Source organism: Eublepharis macularius, chromosome 4 (genome assembly GCF_028583425.1).
Source record: "Eublepharis macularius isolate TG4126 chromosome 4, MPM_Emac_v1.0, whole genome shotgun sequence".
Taxonomy (NCBI): Eukaryota; Metazoa; Chordata; class Lepidosauria; order Squamata; family Eublepharidae; genus Eublepharis; species Eublepharis macularius.
Genome location: NC_072793.1, coordinates 10,465,559 through 10,483,394, shown reverse-complemented (window position 1 = coordinate 10,483,394; position 17,836 = coordinate 10,465,559). Strand labels below are relative to the sequence as shown.

The following is a 17,836-nucleotide window of genomic DNA, read 5'->3' as shown; positions in this document are numbered from 1 at the left end:
AGGCTAGGACTGGGCCCAATCCAGGCTTCAGTCTCCAGTCAAGTCATGATGCCCAACAAGTGACCTTGAGGCAGCCACACACTCTCGTAGCCTAATCCACTTCACAGAGTTGTTATGAGTATGAAATAGGGAAGAGAACCATGTGTGCCCCCTGAGCTCCTTGGAGAAAAGGTGGAATAAATGTGATGTGTGTTCAGATCTGCTTTTCTTTGTGGTGTAATGATGTCTCTTATTTGTACCTTTCAAGAAGGGCTGGAGCCAGAGACCCCCCCAGGAACGGTCTCAATGGGCGCAGCTGAAGGAGGAGAGATGGGACTCCGACCTGCAAGAGGTTCGCTTGCTCCAGTGCTTACAACGTCTGGGCCCAACCTTGCCCTACAACCTGCCTTGATAATTGCTCCCATTTTTCATCCCTCTAGCACCATCGAGTGGCTCAGTCTTGAGCAATCACTTCAAGGGAGACAACTTTTTTTTTTAATTTGTGCTGCGTTTAGAAGATGGAACCATTATTGTTGTTGTTGTTTTTCTCTTTTTTTCTTGCAAAGAAAAAGGTTGTTTTTTTTTTTAAAAAAGAAAATAACTGCAATAGACTTTTGACACCAAGGAACCAAAGGAGGTTAGAGTGGAGGTGTAAAAGATAACACCCCCACCCTTAAATGTACAGATGGACTGAGGACTATTTTAATACAAGGAAACAATTTTTGGCGTGTGTGAGTGTGTGTTTCCGCGTTTATTTTCTCGTTAACAACAAAGTCAAACGCTTTTAATGCCACAAAATCCCCAGAGAAGAACAATATATATATATTTTTCCTCTCTCTTTTGGGAAGATTGCTCCGCACCTCTGGGAGGAAACATTTGTTCCTTTGGATTTTTTTTCCTTTATCATTTTAAAAGTTTTTTTTAAAAAGGACAAATATGCAAAAGTGTTTGAATATTTTTCGTTGTTTTATAAGAAAATGTTCTGAGAAAAGCCCCACTTCACAGCAGTAGGATAAAAATCAATGCAGGATTTTTTTCTTCTTCTTCATTGGGATGGGAGGGGGGAGGGATTTTGCTTTAAAAGGATTTATTTTATTATTTCAAGAAGGTAATTTTTTTTCTAAAAAAGACAAATTTACAAAAAACAAAAAAGGAAATCTACAAAAAAATCAACAAAAAGGAAATTTACAAAAAAATGTTGAACTTTGAAAGGCAGCATGAGGGGTTTTGAATGAAACCTGTCAGGATGGAGGTAGAGGATGCGGCTGGTGGCGTTTAGTGAACGGAAACCTTCTTTTTGGCATAAACTCTTCCCCAGCCAAAAGAGAGAGAGAGAGAGAGAGAAACAGAGTTTGCTCCAGACCTCGATTTCTGCCCTCCACCCTGTCCGATGGGATCGGTTCTTGCTGGATGCTTTGGATTCTGATTTGAGCTTCTGCGCGGACCCTTCTTTGCTTCCACATGGATCTTCCCCTCTCCCCTCCCCCCTGCTCTGGATCAGGGGAACAATAAACTGATTGAGGAATCTGCTGCCAGTGATGTGTTGTCGCTTCTGGATTCGTGGACATTGAATGGACACATTGCCAGCTGCAGCGTTTTGCCCCGGGACACACACACACAGTGCCTTCTGCCGCCTGCGGTCCGGACTGTGCTGCCGTATGCCCCTCACCGATTCCTGCATGCTTGTCAAACCCAGGTGCACAGTGCGTCTATTCTCTTGACAAGCCAGTTGGGGGGCAGATGGAGATGCTTCCAACTGGCAGGGACTAGGGGAGTCTGTTCCAGTTGCTTTAAAAAAAACAAACAACCAGGGAGCATCTAGCACCTTGCAGGGGATGACCGCGCTTACCCCGCCCCAAACAGAGATCCTAGTTACTATGCACGTTTCCCCCACCCCAGTTCTTGGTTGCTGGCTCCCCAGATTCGCAATAGCAGGAGACTTATGTGCAATAATCCGTCCCTTCCTACAGTGCGTTTCCCTGGAGAGCCTCTTGAAGGTACCAAGTGCTTTAGACACCTCTGCATGTTTCCTCCCCGTTTCTCCTTTACCATCCCACCCCAGTTGCTTTCCCATACCAAATGGTGCTAAAAACGTCTTATCTTCGCCAACATCATAAAATCTCCCCAGCCCGGCTGGCATGAAGTTGTCCCTTCCACTTTTTTTTTTTAATTGCTTTGTGATCATCCAAACCTTGTCTTCTCCTCTCCCCCAAAACACCTTTGAGAAAATAGCTCTTATGCCGCTGACAATCAGGGAGGACTAATTGCAGAGGCTATATGGGTGTCATGTGAGCCAGGAAGTGAGAGTGTATGTGCCTGCGCCACATGAGCTGTGTGTGTGTGTGAGCGTGTATGTTGTAGGGTGGTATTTGAAGAAGAGATTCCTGCTTAATTTGGTTTGTGTAGTTCTCAGGACACTTTTTTTGTTTTTAAAAGTATCTTTAGTACTGTCCTGACTGTGAGTAGGATCAGGTTTATCTCCTAAAAACAGTGCTTGAGGTTTTGGAACATTAAAGGCTAATAATCTCACCCACCCACCCTTCTACATAACTCCCTGGGCTTGGCTGTTCACCCCCCTCTGTTGCAGAGCCCTTAGATGGCGGGGGCACAAGGGGAACTAGTCCTAGAGTTCCAGAGAGTCAACCCCCCCATTAACTCTTCAGGTGCCAGCATGGGTAGAGACCTGTTAGTATAAGCTCTTGGGATCCATGTCTAACCATCTTTTACATATGCTGCCTGGATCATCTCAGTCTGTTGTTTTCTCTGCATGTTGCTGAGCCATGCTCAAGTGCCTTCTTTTGGGCCTAGGTGGTTTTGAACCCATTGCTTCCTTCTCTAGAAATTTCCCGCCGCCCCTCCCCCTGCACATAGTATGTCTAAGGGCTGAAGCTTCTTCTGTAGCTCCAGACCTAATCATTTGCGAGGGGGAAATGGGAAGAAGAGTCTTTGAAATAGGATCCCACTTGACCATGGCAATTTTAATGTCTGGCGAAGAGGGCATTGCTCCACATACATGGGTAGAACAACTCCTGCCACACACACACCCCGGCCTTCATCAGAATGGCTGCATTGCAGTTGGTACAGGGAAATGAAGGCTTTCCGCTTCTCACTCTATGAAGGGTTTCCACCCCACGCTTCTGTTTTTCTTGCTCTGCTGATTTCATTATATCCATAAGATGCCAGCAACTGCAACGATCTGATATGTAGCTCCTTGGGCAACTAATACATGCTGGCACAGGATTTGACTGGTGGGTTCCAAGGATCCTCCAGATGTGGAACACAGTCCAAAGAACATTTGAAATGTGTGCAAATGCTTCCTGGGTTTTATTTATTTTTGTCACCTGGCAGCAGTTCCTTGCAGTGCATCAGAAGTTACTCCTCCATGTTTAATTAACAGAAAATTGCTGCTTTTAGTTGGGGTGAGCTGCATAGGCAAAGCTGGCCCCTAAAGTTGTTTGGATCAGGCCCCTGGGGGCATAATCCCCCAAGCAGTTTTCTTGTGCCCTGCTGAAATGAATTGGAGCTACGCCAGAACATCTGAACTCTTTCTTGCCACTTCCTTTCATTTCATGGGCTTTGTATAAGGGAACTTCCTTGTAGATTGTGCCCCGTGACCACGCGTCTAGGATGCTAGGCAATTGGTAACAGAACCCAAATTCTGGGGGGGAAATAAATAGAACCAGGCTGTTGCTGCAAATAACATTTAATATACTATAGTCCCTTTTTAAGTGTCCGTTTTCTTGAAAATGAATCATTTAAACAAAACTAAGTGTGAGAGTCTCCTGGTTTTTGTCAATATTCATGATTTTAATCTCACAAACTTTTAGAAAAAATTTCTGATCTTAAATTAGCAGAACTGGGAAAGTGCTAGACATTTGATATTGGGCCCATGGAGTGATGTGTTTATTCAGTCTCAGGTCTAGTGCCCAAAATTTGGTGCTTAAGCCTAAGAATTTATCTAAACCAGTAATTTTTTAAAAAACCCTGACTCTTCTTTATGCTACTTATTTCTACTCCTTTTGTGGCAGCAGGCAATGAATGTTTAAGTCATAGTTAACAACACTAACCACGTTAGAGGTCTGAATCCTGGTTAATATTCCCCAAATGAACCAGGCTGTAGGTTGTTAACCCTGCAGACTATACATAGCAGATCCCAACACAATCTGCTTGCCATTTTGGAAACAGAAAGGTGGGAAAATTGCTTTAACCATGGTTCCCTTAGTACAATGCTTAGCCATGGTTAATACAAATTATGCTTTTATTTTCTATTTTACAGGCAGTCTTTGATCACGGATCGGTCATGGTACTCATACTTAATCCTGGTTGAGGAAAAGTAACCATTGTTAAGCATTATGTCTGCATGGAGACGATGTTGCCCCTTTTCCTAGGGTAATCCAGTTAAGACAAGACTCTGAATCAATCTGTATAGTGCTAGGAAATAGAATACAAAGCCATATGCTCAGGGTACAATCTAGTAAGAATGGGCTATAATTAAAAGTGCAATCCTATGAATATTTATCCCAGAGAGGTCAGTCAATCCCCAAAAAATTCAGACCAGGTTTCTTTCCAAATACACAGTTCAAAGTAATGAGATGGTAGCATGGAACTGAGCTGTTCAAAGCAATGGGGTAGTAGCAGATCCGCACCTACACTGCAGTCCTCATCGCCAGCCCCATTGAACTGGAGTAGTGTGTCGTTTGGTGGCCATGCGGACATGCGTTTCCCCTCAGAAGCCACCCGTTGCTATGTGCAAATAGTTGGTTTAAGGCTAAATGGGATGGAGCCCAAAGTTTCAGTCTCTCTTGAGAAATCAGAGTCCTGCTTTTGTCTCTTGATCATACCGTAACTTGTCATAACACGGTTTCTGCTTGCACATCTGTGACTGGCCGTTTTGGTCTCCTTATTTAACAGGATGAGGGGAGGGCAATGCGAATTCTGTCTCCCTCTCACATTATCAGTTCTGGCATTTTTGGCACCAAGTTCCAGTCAGAGACCAACATTTTTTGAAATACTGGATTGGTGGCAGGATTTTCTTCTAATTGTATGTTCCTGGATCAGAAAGCTACACTTTGTATTTATTGGCTACCCAATGTGCATATTTACAGGCAGAAAACCAGTGCTGGCATTCAGCTCTTATTAAATACGTTTTCTCTAAAATGGAGTTTAAACTTCCATGCTGGAAAAGGTAATGTGGGAAATTAACACGAGAGCCTTGCTTTACTTTCTGCATCTCAGAAAGTCCTGAAAGACGTGGGACTGCTATATAGGTGGCATTTCATGCAGAAGACTTTTGTCCCATGCCACAGAAGACTATCAGTGTCTTCTATCATTTAGACTATCATTTAGATGCTGCCTTGGGTTTGCAAAATTCAGCTGCACAGAACTAAACAGATGATATCCTGCAATGCTTGTAGCCCCGTCAACATCACCTGTGCAGACTCCTAATCCAATCTTGTGCCGGGCACTCTGCAAATACGTAACGTGAGCAGCAGCAAACTGCCCTCTTATTACCTAGGTCAGTGCAACAAGCGAGTATGTGGAGCGCATGAATTTTCCTGTGTGCACACATGCACACACTAATTCCATATATTGTTCTTTTCAATTTCTCTGCAAACTTGTTCCATCTGCTTTAGCTTCTAGCTGGTGTGTGTGCTTTTTCATGCATGTGCAACAGCACTATTCCCCCCCCCCCCCCACACACACTGTTTATTTGCAGGCATGGGTAAAATTTGGTGGAAAGTGGGAATGTGTGGGCAAAAGCACACGTGCCATTTTTCAGGACGACGTGTCAAATTAGTTTCTTCTGCATCATCAAGAAGTCATCTTTGGGAGTCCAGGGGGTGATACTAATATATGGCCCGAGGGGGAGGGGCGATGGGAGCCGCCTCAACGCTGCTTTCATTCTGATGCCTCTATGGCTAGTTTTCATTTTTTCCCTCTCCCATTTGGCCAAAGATACCAAAAGAAATGCCACCACCCACCATTCTGAGGGCATTTCCTGTGTGGGCAGGCAGAGTCTTAATTTGACACCTACGGTTGCCTAGTAGGGATCAGTGTGATGGAAAGGAACAGAAGGGAAGTATGGACAGGTGGAACACTGGCAAAAGCTTAAAAGGAAAAACAGAAGGGGGAGAGATGGAAAGCAAAGGAGGCACAGAAAGTATGAAATTGTTACGATGGGGGGGGTTAGGATGCATGTAAGAGTGGATGGCTAGGGTGTGTGTACATGCAGACATGAGCAAGTGTGCGCAGAGGGCATGGTTATAGACCACAGTTCATCACTGCAAGCTTCCTCATGTTCCTGAGCCCTGTTCTCATGCCCACCACCCCCTTAATACAATTACCAGCATTCCTCCATCCCCAAAGGGCACACACACTCAAGCTAAACTGGCTCCATGCTTTTGGTCAGCTGATTCCACTTTCATCCCATTGTTCCATGGCTGGACGGATGTGAAATAGTTAGGCAAGTGCTAGGTTCCCACCAAACTTATCTTTACCCTCAGTAGGCTGCAAGGACCAACTTTAAACAGCTCAGACCAGAGCTGGCAGGAAGGCACCAGGCTTTCTCAATATTCATGGCCCGTAACCCAAGCTCTAGTCCTAGAATAGCTTCCCAGAGCTTTCAGCCATGCTGACATAAGTCATGCCTCTTCTGCATTCTGGATGTCAATGGCGAGCAACTTGCAAGTTTGAAACCATGCTTTGGAAACTTGAGTGCCTGAACATGGGGACCGAATTCAAGGAGCTGGGGCCTAGGAGAGCGAGTCTCTTGAGCTGCTAGATTTTTAATCTTGTGCCTTGATTTCCCCTATCCTATTCTGCCAGTGGGGGAACTGCTCCCTGCACTTTAAAACTTCCAGTACAGTAAAGGCCTTTCCCATCAGCCTCCCCTCCCCAGCCTTGTCCTAATCCATACCCACAAAGCCCTGTGCGCTCTGCCCCAGCTTCCCTGCATAAGAACAAGCCCGTCTCCTGCATCATGCTTTGCCCCCATTCAGCCATCTGCCATGCTGGAGAAAGCAGCAGCTGATTGCCTCTTAAGATCTGGCAGACTGTAGATGTCTAGTCCCTCTTCAATGCTGGTATTTTTTAAAAAGCAAGTTCCGCCATCCAAAACTCCCATCTCCTGCCGCCATGCTTGCATCAAAACCTGTCCTCCTTGGAAGTTGTTGGTGCTATTAAAAACAAAACCACCCCCGGTTCAGAACTTCCCTTCATCATTCTGTTCACCAGTTCCAGTTTTTTATCATTCTTAGCTACACATCTACCTCACATGTACTTGCAGTTCATTTATATATCCCGAACCGGCAAACTGCACCTTCTCCAAGGGACAAGCTCTCCCTGCCCCCATCCTTAGAAATTTTTCTGGGCTTCTGTGCTTTGTTTAAGGGGGAGAAAGAAGGGGAATGTTTGTTTTGACAAAAAAAATTCCTGTGTTGCTGCTAATTATTTGGATCTTTGTTAATGTACCACCCTGTGCTTCCCCTCCCCTTTGTAAAATGAATTATGCCAAGTTAGTTGATGTCATTGGAACGGAAATGGTTTGTCCAATGTGAGGGCAGAGTTTTGTGGCCACTACATGGGACCTTGACCATGGCAAGAATTGGTAATAAAATTGCTTCCTTTTTTGCTCAACACTTGCTCTTCAAAATGGCGGCATTGCTTACATTGGAAAATGAGAGGTTTCCAACTAGAGAGGTGGTCCAGGATTTGCAGTAGATACTATTTCAGACCGCTCGGGCACAGCCTTTTCTTTTTAAAAATGGACTTGCCAAAGCAGGACAGTGGCTTAGGACTCATCCTGGGGATGCTCGAGCTATCAAGGCCCAGCAAAGGGAATAATGACTACCCTTCGGAGCAGGCCACTATGATGGCTCTGAGACTGCATGAAGCCTTAAAAGCTTTAACCAACTAAAGAATTCAAAAGAGATTCTTCTCAGTAAGAGGAAAGGAGTCATTGGCCCCAAGCGACGTAGCTCATCAACATCCATTTCTAATTTTCAGTTTCTGGCTGTCTATGTAAAAGCAACAGTCTGACAGCAGCCAGTAACAAGCTGTTTGCCAAGATTGCAGAAAGAATGCAGTTTTTTGCCTAGGGTTGTTGCTATGTGTAAAAATAAGACAGGTCTGTAACTTCCTCAAGCAATTAGATCGGGCTAGTAATGGCAAAGGCAGCCAAATGGACCAGTGGTGTGAACCAGGATGGCTGTTCTAAGCCACACAGTCTCAAATGAACGACTGTAAAGTAGCAGTCCTCGCAGCAGTGCTTCTGTCCAAAGGGAAACGATGCTCCTGATAAACACCAGTCCCTCAGCTCAAAAACTGATGTGTAGTACAACAGCAATCAACATAGGCTGAGTAGGCTAGCTAGCAATCAGATCATACTCCAAACCAGTTCCATTCCAACAGTGCATGAAGACTTCAGTCCCCTCATTCTTCTGATTCTTTTAGTGTTGGAGTTTTGCTGTTCCAAAGAGAATACTAACAGACTGACTGGCAGTTGTTTCTTTGGATGGGATGGGTGAGAGTCAATAGTCTGTCTTCTAAAAGCCTCACTTTGCCAGTGGAGGTGTTGAAACCGTTCATGCAATTAAAATGTGGCCATTTCAGCGGCTATAAAATATTGAAAGAGGATTTTGAACTTTGGAAATGTGTGTGTGTTTGTGTGTGAGAGTTGGAACCAATGCAACAGTAGCCTAGCCTACTCAACTGCATCGTCACTTGGCTGCCCCTTTCCTCTGCAGCAGCGTATCTTTTTCTTGGTAGTTTTGATGGCTACACCAATGCCTTGCCCTGTAGCAAATTGCTGTTAAAAGCATATAGCAATACCCACCCACCCTAAGCAGCATCTGTCTCATGCTGGTTTCTGTCTACAGCAGGTTACACCTAATGTGTTTTAAAATACATAGCAGATGTTCAGCATAACATTGGACCTTACATTGGCTAACTTAAAAAAAAATTACATACTTGCTATGGATTCTCACACAGATCTTTTGTGAACACTTCTAGCGCTCAACACAATGGGGACTCCCGGAGCACAAGCTTGCCTCTGGCTCAAGAAACTCTGAACTCTATTTTGAAGCAACTAGAACTCTCACGGGCCGTTTCTTTTCTGTGCTTCCATATACTGCAGGATGTAGTGAGTTTTTGAACCTCCACCTCACTTCACATCTCAACTAACTGTACCTGCTCGTTTTATTTATATACTTAGGACTATTTGTACAGGTTTTTTTTAATTAAAAAAGTTTCTATAGTTTTGTACCTTCCATGCTACAGCCAGGCCTGTTTCTCTCTCTCAATCCCATACATCTTTCCCTCTGTGGAGCTCTGACCGGTCTCATTTTGATCAATTTTTGTTTTTAAATAAAATTGTGGAAAAAAAAGAATTACAGCTTAATTGCTTCTTTGAAAGACACCTCACTTGCAGTCTTGCTCTGCACAATGCAGCCACTGTGGTGGATGCAGCCTATACTTTTTCGGTAAAACAGTAGGGCACTCCAGCAGGCCTAACCAATGCTCTGTATGAACAGCCTGTGGATACTACCCACACAACCCACAACATTTGCAATCCATAGTAGTTCCTCCAACAGGCTGAATAGGAAAAGCGCTTTCTGCGCAAGAACTTCAAAATAATTGCCTTAACACATTTGTGCTATCCCACTGCATGCTCAAAGGGTGGGTGGACGTGTTAAAATGGAAAAGGCAGTGGGAATCACCCCACCCCAGTATGTTTGCTTGGAGGGAGATTTTCCAAATCAGCAGCAAGTAGGAGGAGAAAGCTGTGAACAATGGCAACTCCAGATGGTGTACATGAAGCAAAAAGAATAAAATGTACGCCTTTGTCCTTTACAACAGAAGAAGTTTGGCTCACAAATGTGATGGAACACAAGCAGTCCCTGGGAATTTTAACATTTAATATATTGCTTCTTGACTTGGAGAAACACAGGGCCTGCTTTAGAAATCAGCAGCAGGAGAAACTGAAATGCAAGAGTGATTAGCCGCATTTAACTGTAACTTCTTCCTGAAGTTCACTCACTCTCGAACACATGCATTGGAACTCAGGTACAGCCATGAAGACCCAATGAGTAACTGATATTAGAGACTGAATAATGTCAGGATTGTATGTATTATATGCAGGTGTGGAATGTGCAACGGGGGTACAATCCTCCAGCTTCAGTTTTTAAAGAACAAGGTCCTAAATTAGCCTTGCAAAGGCAAAACACCTTTTCAGGGGCTGGCAATTCAGTTGTAAGATTTGGCCTTTTTGTAGAAAACAAATATTACTGTATAATGTCCAAAGCCTTTTTCTAGAGACATAAGAGGGACTCCATCCAGTAAATGGCAATAGAAGTACTTTCATATCCACAGAATTCGAGTCAGAGGCTGAGCATGCACATGGCCAGAGTTTTAGCAGAAATTAAAAAACCTGATTTGGAAAAATGCATGAAAACCTATTCAGCCAAGAAAAAATGTCCAAAGAGTGTGCTTCTGCCCTCAACCAGTCCTGCTTCCTGATGAATTTGTGCCTTTGGACTTCAAACATATCACTGTAATTAAGTTTCAAAGTAATTTCACCAGCACCCCAAATCAAGCCTGCACCACCCTATATCTAGTGAAATATTCTATTTTTTAAATGAATTAACATATACAAATGAAAAGCACCCTTTAGTCTACCACTCCAGCCCTGACCTAGGATGCTGGTGAAATTAAAATTGAATACTGAAAAGGGGTTGTGTGACATAAATCTTGAAACTGAAAGTGAAAAGGGGTAGTGTGACCTAAATCTTCTTGAAATTGACAGCATAAACAGGCTTGCAAAATGGCCATATAAGATGATTATCATTAGTTAGCACACACTGAAAAGAGGCTGCATCTACAGAGTCAGGGCAGCAATGGCAAGTAGCATCCAAAGGCCATGTTCCCAGGCCCATCCTAACCGCCTCACATCAGTGCAAAATTGCTAATATGACAGCAGTTGCAACTCTCCTTGCTGAACCATGCCGTAGCATTTAAAGGGCCAGAAGGGAGAAGGGAAAATAGCACATGGCAACAAGCTGCCCAGTGGTATTTTGAAAGCAAAGCTTAGCTCCTCCCACCTGTCACCACCTTGTAGTTCTCTCTTTCACAGCAAATTTATTTTTGATCCAGTTTAAATGGGGAAGCCTACAAGCTGCGCTTACAGTAAGCACAATGTGTGAACATTCCCATTTAATTTGGGGGCTTTCTGCATTCCATGTAGGGAAAAGTGCCCTACATGTGGAGGCAGCCTATACAACTTTAACTGCATTGAAGAGGGAAGGTTTTTACCAGGGTGCAAGCCATTCAGTACTTGATACGTATGCCATGTTTTAGGGAAACAGGGTCCTTTCTTACTACGTAGCAGCAGCTACACCTTCTCCCCTCTTGACCATACATGGAACCCTCCATGGACAATACTGGAGTCGTGCCTCATCTACAAGATGGAGACAGTTTAAAAAATGTCCCAAATTGCAACAAAATAACCCAAGGTCTGTGCTACAAGAAGTTCAATCATACAATTTTCCTCATTTTGTATAATTAATCAGGCATAGGAAAGGAGCTTTTTTGAAGCCTGGCTCACTGGAAATCCCTACCCGCCCACTCCTCAACTATAGAGTTAACATTGCCACAATGCATTTTTCAGTTTCTCTTCTGGCAGTAAGAACTAGGAATTGCTTGATCTCTTTTTTCCAAGCAAACACTTGTACATATTTGAAAGATGCTGAATTGGGGCAACTAAGTACACACACCTATATTTCGCTAGGCACTGAGACACCCTGCCAGAGAGAGAAGGATCAAGAGGACACCCGAGAATTGTAAATATCCAACTTGTATCAAACTCCTATGAGAAAAGATGACATCCTCAAGCACATTCTTCTCTATCAAACGTGGGTTGGTTTTTGTTTATTCTTTGAAACTTGACAAGCACTCTAACATCTGTACTTGTGGAAACATCACAAGGAAACCAAACAGGAATTCTAGACTTTTTCCCCTTCCTTTTAAACCTTATTATAAATGAGATTGGTCCTAAAAATATAGAAAGAAATCAATTTAAATTCACAAAAAACTGTACATTATCAAAAATTCACTAAAACAAACACATTTGGTTATTCATATAAAAAGTTTGATTCCCCCCACCCCAAACCCCTTCCTGCTCTGTTCAGAGCATCTCAACGGATGGTGGAGTGGGTTGGTTGGTTGGTTCCTTTCTGATATTAAACCAAGAGGAGAGGGGAAGAAAAAGCCAGTGGTTGAATAAGGCCGATTCTAGCTGTAATTTTAAAATTCATTTTTTTAAAATCAATGTAACTTAAAAAAACCCAATGTATTGAAGAAACTGATAAGATCATAGAGTACTCCCTAACCAAGACAAAGTTTAGGACAAACATGGATTCACTGTTTTACGGTACGAGGGTTTGCTTCTAAAAATGCAAACATTTCTGTAGCAACCCCCTCCCCTCCAAAAATGTCCCCAAACCCAATGAACAATACTTGCAAAACTACAGCTTTCCCATGACTGAAGAGGAGAAAAAAAATCCCAAACACAGCAGAAAGAAATCACTTAAAAAAAAAAACACCAAAAAGAAGTTTTGTTACAGCACAAGTTTAGATAAAATATAAATATTTATGCATAATATAAAGTCAGTTTCAAATAGACTTCAAATCTACCTCTTTATTTAAAAGCAAAAAAAAAAATCCCAAAATTTAAAATAAAATAAAAGTTTGAGGTTATCTGATAGAAAAAAGGCTACGTTTTGTTGAAAACAACTGGGGGAGGGGGAGGGGAGGTTGGGGTGGAGGAAGCACAGAAAGGGAGGTTTCAGTCTCCAGGCTACATCACCTGTGGTTACATTTTAATTACATCAGTGCTCTTGCGATTGGATTGGTCGACGCGGGTTGGGACACAGACAAACGCACACGCACACACAAATCTCACCCAGATATAGCACAGCTGGATATGGAGAGAGGAAAGCCATCTCCTGATGAAACCCTGCCAGCCATTTATCTGCCCCTAAACGATACCCGTAATTACAATGGTTTGAGGAGCTAGGCTGGATATGAAAAGCAGCAAGGGAGTTCAGGTTTCAGGGCGTGGCTTTCTACTCCTCTGACCCACCCGAAGTGGGGGAAAGTATAGTGAAAGAATCAAGGGGGTTTCCTCTGGTCTCTTCCATATGCCTCCTCATATCTCTGCACCAGAACAGGAAGTATTGGACCAGCATCTTGCAAAAGAGAATGGAGAAAAATCAGCAGCAGCCCCTGTTCTAGGCAGCAGGCAGCTGGGGATGGAACATGACCCAAGGCGTCTCAAAGCCCACAATGCTGATGTGTTGCACAGGTCAGGTGAACCTGTTTCCCCAGACAGCAGGTCTCCCTAGAAACCACTGCTCAGCAACAGAGTGAGATGGATGCTCTGAGATCACATTATTACTCAGAATACAGAATGCTATAGCAGGTTCTTATGTTCCACAAGGAGGTGACTGTTAGACGCTGAATTAGGAGTGAGCTATAAAATGGCTAGTTTCTCTTATCCTTGTTAATAGTTACTACATGGACTATTTTTGGAGGAGGAGAACCAGCCACTATCAAGAAAAAGAGTAAAAAAACCCCCAAAACAAAAAGTTTTTGCTTTGATCGCCTGTGCTTTGACAACAGACAGGATGGAGGAACAGGGGGTGACCTGGATCAAGTCACAAGGATTTCTCTGTCTGGCCAAGTGCCCAGCAGCACCCAAATGCAAACAAGCTGGAAGAATATGCTTTGGAGCTCCCTTTTGCACTGAGCTTCTCTTGTTTAATGTGGCCACAATCCATCAGAAAATCTCCGGCATAAAACCACACTGTGAACCATGACACCCGGCTCCCATTCACCTGAGTGGCGCTTGTGCAAGAGGCTTCCGATAAATGCTGTTCAACAGCTTTCTGTAGCTCCAGGAATCAAACACTGTGTCTGAACAGTGGCTGTGCTGAGGCCTTCCACATATGTACGGCTCTCAGGCAGTGTCGCAACAAACTCTGCTTTTTGTGGGTCTGACACAAAATTCTCTTGCCCACACGGGAATGTCACTGATAAAAGATAATGCTTTCCACCTGAAAACAGTCAGGATTGACAAGGGATCAGAAGAAGAGCTGAAGTGTTAAAAAGAGTGTAGGCAGGTATGTGAGTGTAAAGAGGGAATTAATAAGTACCTAGAAAATGTAGACAAAAACAAAAGGAAAGACTTAACAGCAGCTCCAGATTTTTAGAGCAAGGGCAACTGAGGACATCCTCTTTTTTTCCTCCCAAAGTTGCACTTAGTCTGAAATGCAAGTCAAGAAGCTGGCAGCGCTCTAGACCCCGCAGGGTCTAAACAAGGCAACAGGAATCTAAGCTGGAGGAGAAACCACGACACTTCTCTCTAGCATCTTGTCCCTTACCAAACTGGACACTGGGTTAGCCATTTGAGGATGGAAGGACTGCATTCTTCCCTTGTAAGGAGGGTCACATCCCACATCCTTCTCAGGGCAGAAATACCTACATTAGACTAAAATTCATGTTCCAAAACCGGAAACAATCCCACCACACACACAAACACACACACACACACACACACACACAGAGAAGATTGCAGATCAAACATTGTAGACAGTAGCCATCCCTGAGGAACAACACGGGGGTGGGGGGGAAGCACTCAATAAGGCCAGGATCCCATGACACAATTTCCACAATTCCTGAGGAGCTGATGGGGGCAATCCCCAAATGCAGTCCTTCCCTCCCAAAATGCATGTCCCACTCACCCCTACTCCTGCAAGCTCCTGTACTTTCTGTATTTGGTCCTTTGTAGCCTAGTGACACAGTACAGCACACCACCCACCATCAGAAGGATGGTGAAGCACAAAAACCTGCTCTGGGGCACAGCAGTCAACACATGAGGTGCCTCTGTTAGAAGGATTCCATGTGGAGTGGGGGGTAGTGAGAAGATTCATCCAGATTAACTCTAGTTGGTGTGCCTAGAGAAATATAGGATCTAGTTGATATCCTCTTCTTTGTTCTGGATTATTCCCATTTTGTTCAACTCCCTTAGAAACGAAATCTGGAATAAACCAATTCTGAGCATACACACACAAATGAGGATATTGACTTGGATTAACTGAGGCAAGAAACATAAAGGCCCCACATACTCACAAAGAGATGAAACTAGGGGGTCACTGCTCAAAGGAAGCCCTAGGTCCTAGATAGACAAGGGAAATATGGTTTGAAGGGACACCTCACAATACAACAAGACCCTCAAGAGAAAGCTCAGCTTGTACCCACCAGAGTGCAGCTTCCTGATACCCCACTCTTCCCCTTCCCTCAATATGCTCCAGCTCCAAACTATACCCTTGGTTTCTGAAAGAAGTCAGGAGAAAGGAATGAGCCACAACTGTGGTAGCTGTTGGGAAGGAAGGAAGCAGGACTGGGAGAGACAAAGTTGGGGTCAAAGGGGGTGGGGGAGAAGCAGCATGTTTCAGTGTCATCAAAGGTTGTCATTCCCAGAGGCAGGAGTGATCTGCTTTTACACGTTTCAACGCGACTCTAAAAAGGAGGAAAACTTAACGTCCACATTACTGGCCATTAATGCATGGTACTGACACTGCACAGAAAAAAGTGTTCTTACACATTCACTAAGAACTATTGCTATTATTAAATAGCCCCAGCTAAGGTGGGGTTGTGGGTGGTGGTTTTTTCCATTTGAAAAAATGATTTTTTTTCTTTCTTTTTTTTTGGCTTACACAGTCAGAAAGTTTGTGTTGCTTGGAGCGAAGAGATGGAGGAAGGGCTTCAGAGGATCCAAGCAGTGGAGAAGGCTGCCCCACTATTAAATGCCAATCCAAATCCAGTCAACGTAAGAGGGAAAACCAGAAATCAGCAGGTAGCAAGATGAACTCCAGAAGAGAGAGTGGGCAGCACAGAGTAAAAAGGGAGGGGCTTCCCCAAGGGCTCCTCTCACCTCTCTCCCTTCTACCTGCTTCATGCGTTTGTCTCATGTTTCCCCTGATAAAACTCCTCCCACCGGCTGTCAAAAAACTGGCGCATGGACAGCCCTGCCTTGCCCACCTCCGACTCATCCTCATTAAAGGTCCGGCAGTTGTCAAACACCAGGACAGCATCAGCAGCGAACTCCTCACAGCTTGTGTACCTGGGGAGTAGAACAAACCAGCAGTCAGCTTTTAGGAAGTCCAAGCCCAGGACTAACCAAAGGGATTACACTGGTGACTAGCCTGGATTTAGTCCCTTTTACCTACCTTTCATAGCTATGCATCTCCCATCATTAAAATTCTACCCCTAATCCTCACATTCCTCTTCCCTGCACTGGTTAGAAAGATGGGATGGATTACTACAATCTAAATTTCAACTATGGTGAAATCTGGAATAACTTCCTACAGGAGTGTGACATCCCAGAAGATACATCTGGCCTCCTCCCACAACCAGATTAAGGCAGCCCACCTGCCTTCCCCACTACTTTTTCCAAACCACTGCTGGTATCTGCACTCATTTTTTTTAAATTTTCATATTTATTTAAAATGTAAAGAAAAAATCTACTGAATGTCCTTGCTGATATAGTATACATTGTAAATACAATCTTTTTAAAAGTATGAACTTGAATGATTAACATTATATTATTGAGTCCTATAACTTATAACTATGAGATAATAAAAAGAAAAAAACCTCAAATTAGTTGAGCTGATATACTCTAATTTTACATATTCAAAATTGTCTGATATATTTTGTTTAGTGGTTGTAAATTCTCCATACTGATATACTCAAAAAAGGGAAACCATTTTTCCATAAAATTTGTCGTTTGGGGGAAATTTTCAGCTTGGTAAATTCCATCATTAATCTTTTCAAATAGAAAGTGGTCCCAAATTTTGGAATACCAGTTTGTTATTGTAGGTATAGTATGTCATTTCCATCTTAATGCTATTGCATTTTTTTCTGCCATTAATAAAATATTAATAAAATCATGTCTAATTTGGGGAATATCTACATTGTCCCATGGGTTTAGAAATATCAGCTCAGGTTTCATTGGCATTTTATAACTAGTTAGCAATTTGGTGGAGTTCCAGTGAGGAGGTCAAGGAAGATGGATGCCCAGCCACAGCTGAGAGACAGCTCAGCTAATTTGCCATAGTGGGAGAGATTTCCACCTGGCTATCAGCCTGGAATAAAAAGTCAGATTTGGAGTTTATCCCATTCGCATTCCAAAGATTGCTTCTGGGGTCTTTATTGCTGAGATGGAGGTTTTGGCATTCAGGTCCCTACTTTAGCTGTCGGAATTGGGGACAGTTATCTCTACTCAGAGCTGTACTGGAGCCTATTAATGGACACTAAGTCCGCTCCTCATTTTTTGATGTTAGAAGAGACTAATTAATTTAACAACCAAGAGAGATTTTCTCCAAAGCAATGTGGTAATATCCTTTGGGGAGACAGCCTTTTTTTCAGGAGACTATAAAAGACACTTGAATAAATCTTTCTTTTTCCAACTTTGTGGAAGATTTATAAATCTGGGAAGTAAAAAGTCTAAAAACTGAACTCTTTTTCAAGATTTATTATTGTGGATTTGGACATTTTTAAAGGAAAAATATGCTTGGGACTAAAAGTATTGCTCATTAAAAGAAAAAGTGAAGCTGGGAAACTTATTGTTTTGACTAACGAAGATAAGAGTTGCTTGGACCTTGCCGAGGTTTTCTTTGGTTGCTATGGCAACAGGACTAAATTAGGAGTGAAAGAGACAGGGTTGCCACAGAGAAAGGAAAGGAAAAAAACCCAAACTTCCTGACTAGAGAATCTTTCTGGCTTGAGAATCGTAGATGCTTAC

General features: G+C 43.2%; 2 protein-coding genes across 9 annotated transcripts in view; one reads left to right on the top strand and one right to left on the bottom strand.

Moving 5' to 3' along the window:
• RBMS2 (RNA binding motif single stranded interacting protein 2) overlaps positions 1 to 9,365 on the top strand; it is a 69,712-nt gene extending 60,347 nt beyond the window's left edge. For 2 of the 3 annotated variants that reach the window (XM_054975399.1, XM_054975395.1), the window contains exon 14: positions 248 to 9,365. The gene's annotated coding sequence lies outside the window, so the exon portion shown is untranslated. The remainder of the gene's footprint in view (positions 1 to 247) is intronic. The other variant, XM_054975396.1, reaches the window with a different exon arrangement.
• A 2,486-nt stretch (positions 9,366 to 11,851) lies between these two features.
• Positions 11,852 to 17,836, bottom strand: part of BAZ2A (bromodomain adjacent to zinc finger domain 2A) — a 95,910-nt gene continuing 89,925 nt past the window's right edge. For all 6 annotated transcript variants that reach the window (XM_054975851.1, XM_054975848.1, XM_054975853.1 and 3 more), the window contains one exon: positions 11,852 to 16,156. In XM_054975851.1, coding sequence (XP_054831826.1) covers positions 15,988 to 16,156 — 169 coding nt within the window. In that variant the 3' untranslated portion in view covers positions 11,852 to 15,987. The remainder of the gene's footprint in view (positions 16,157 to 17,836) is intronic.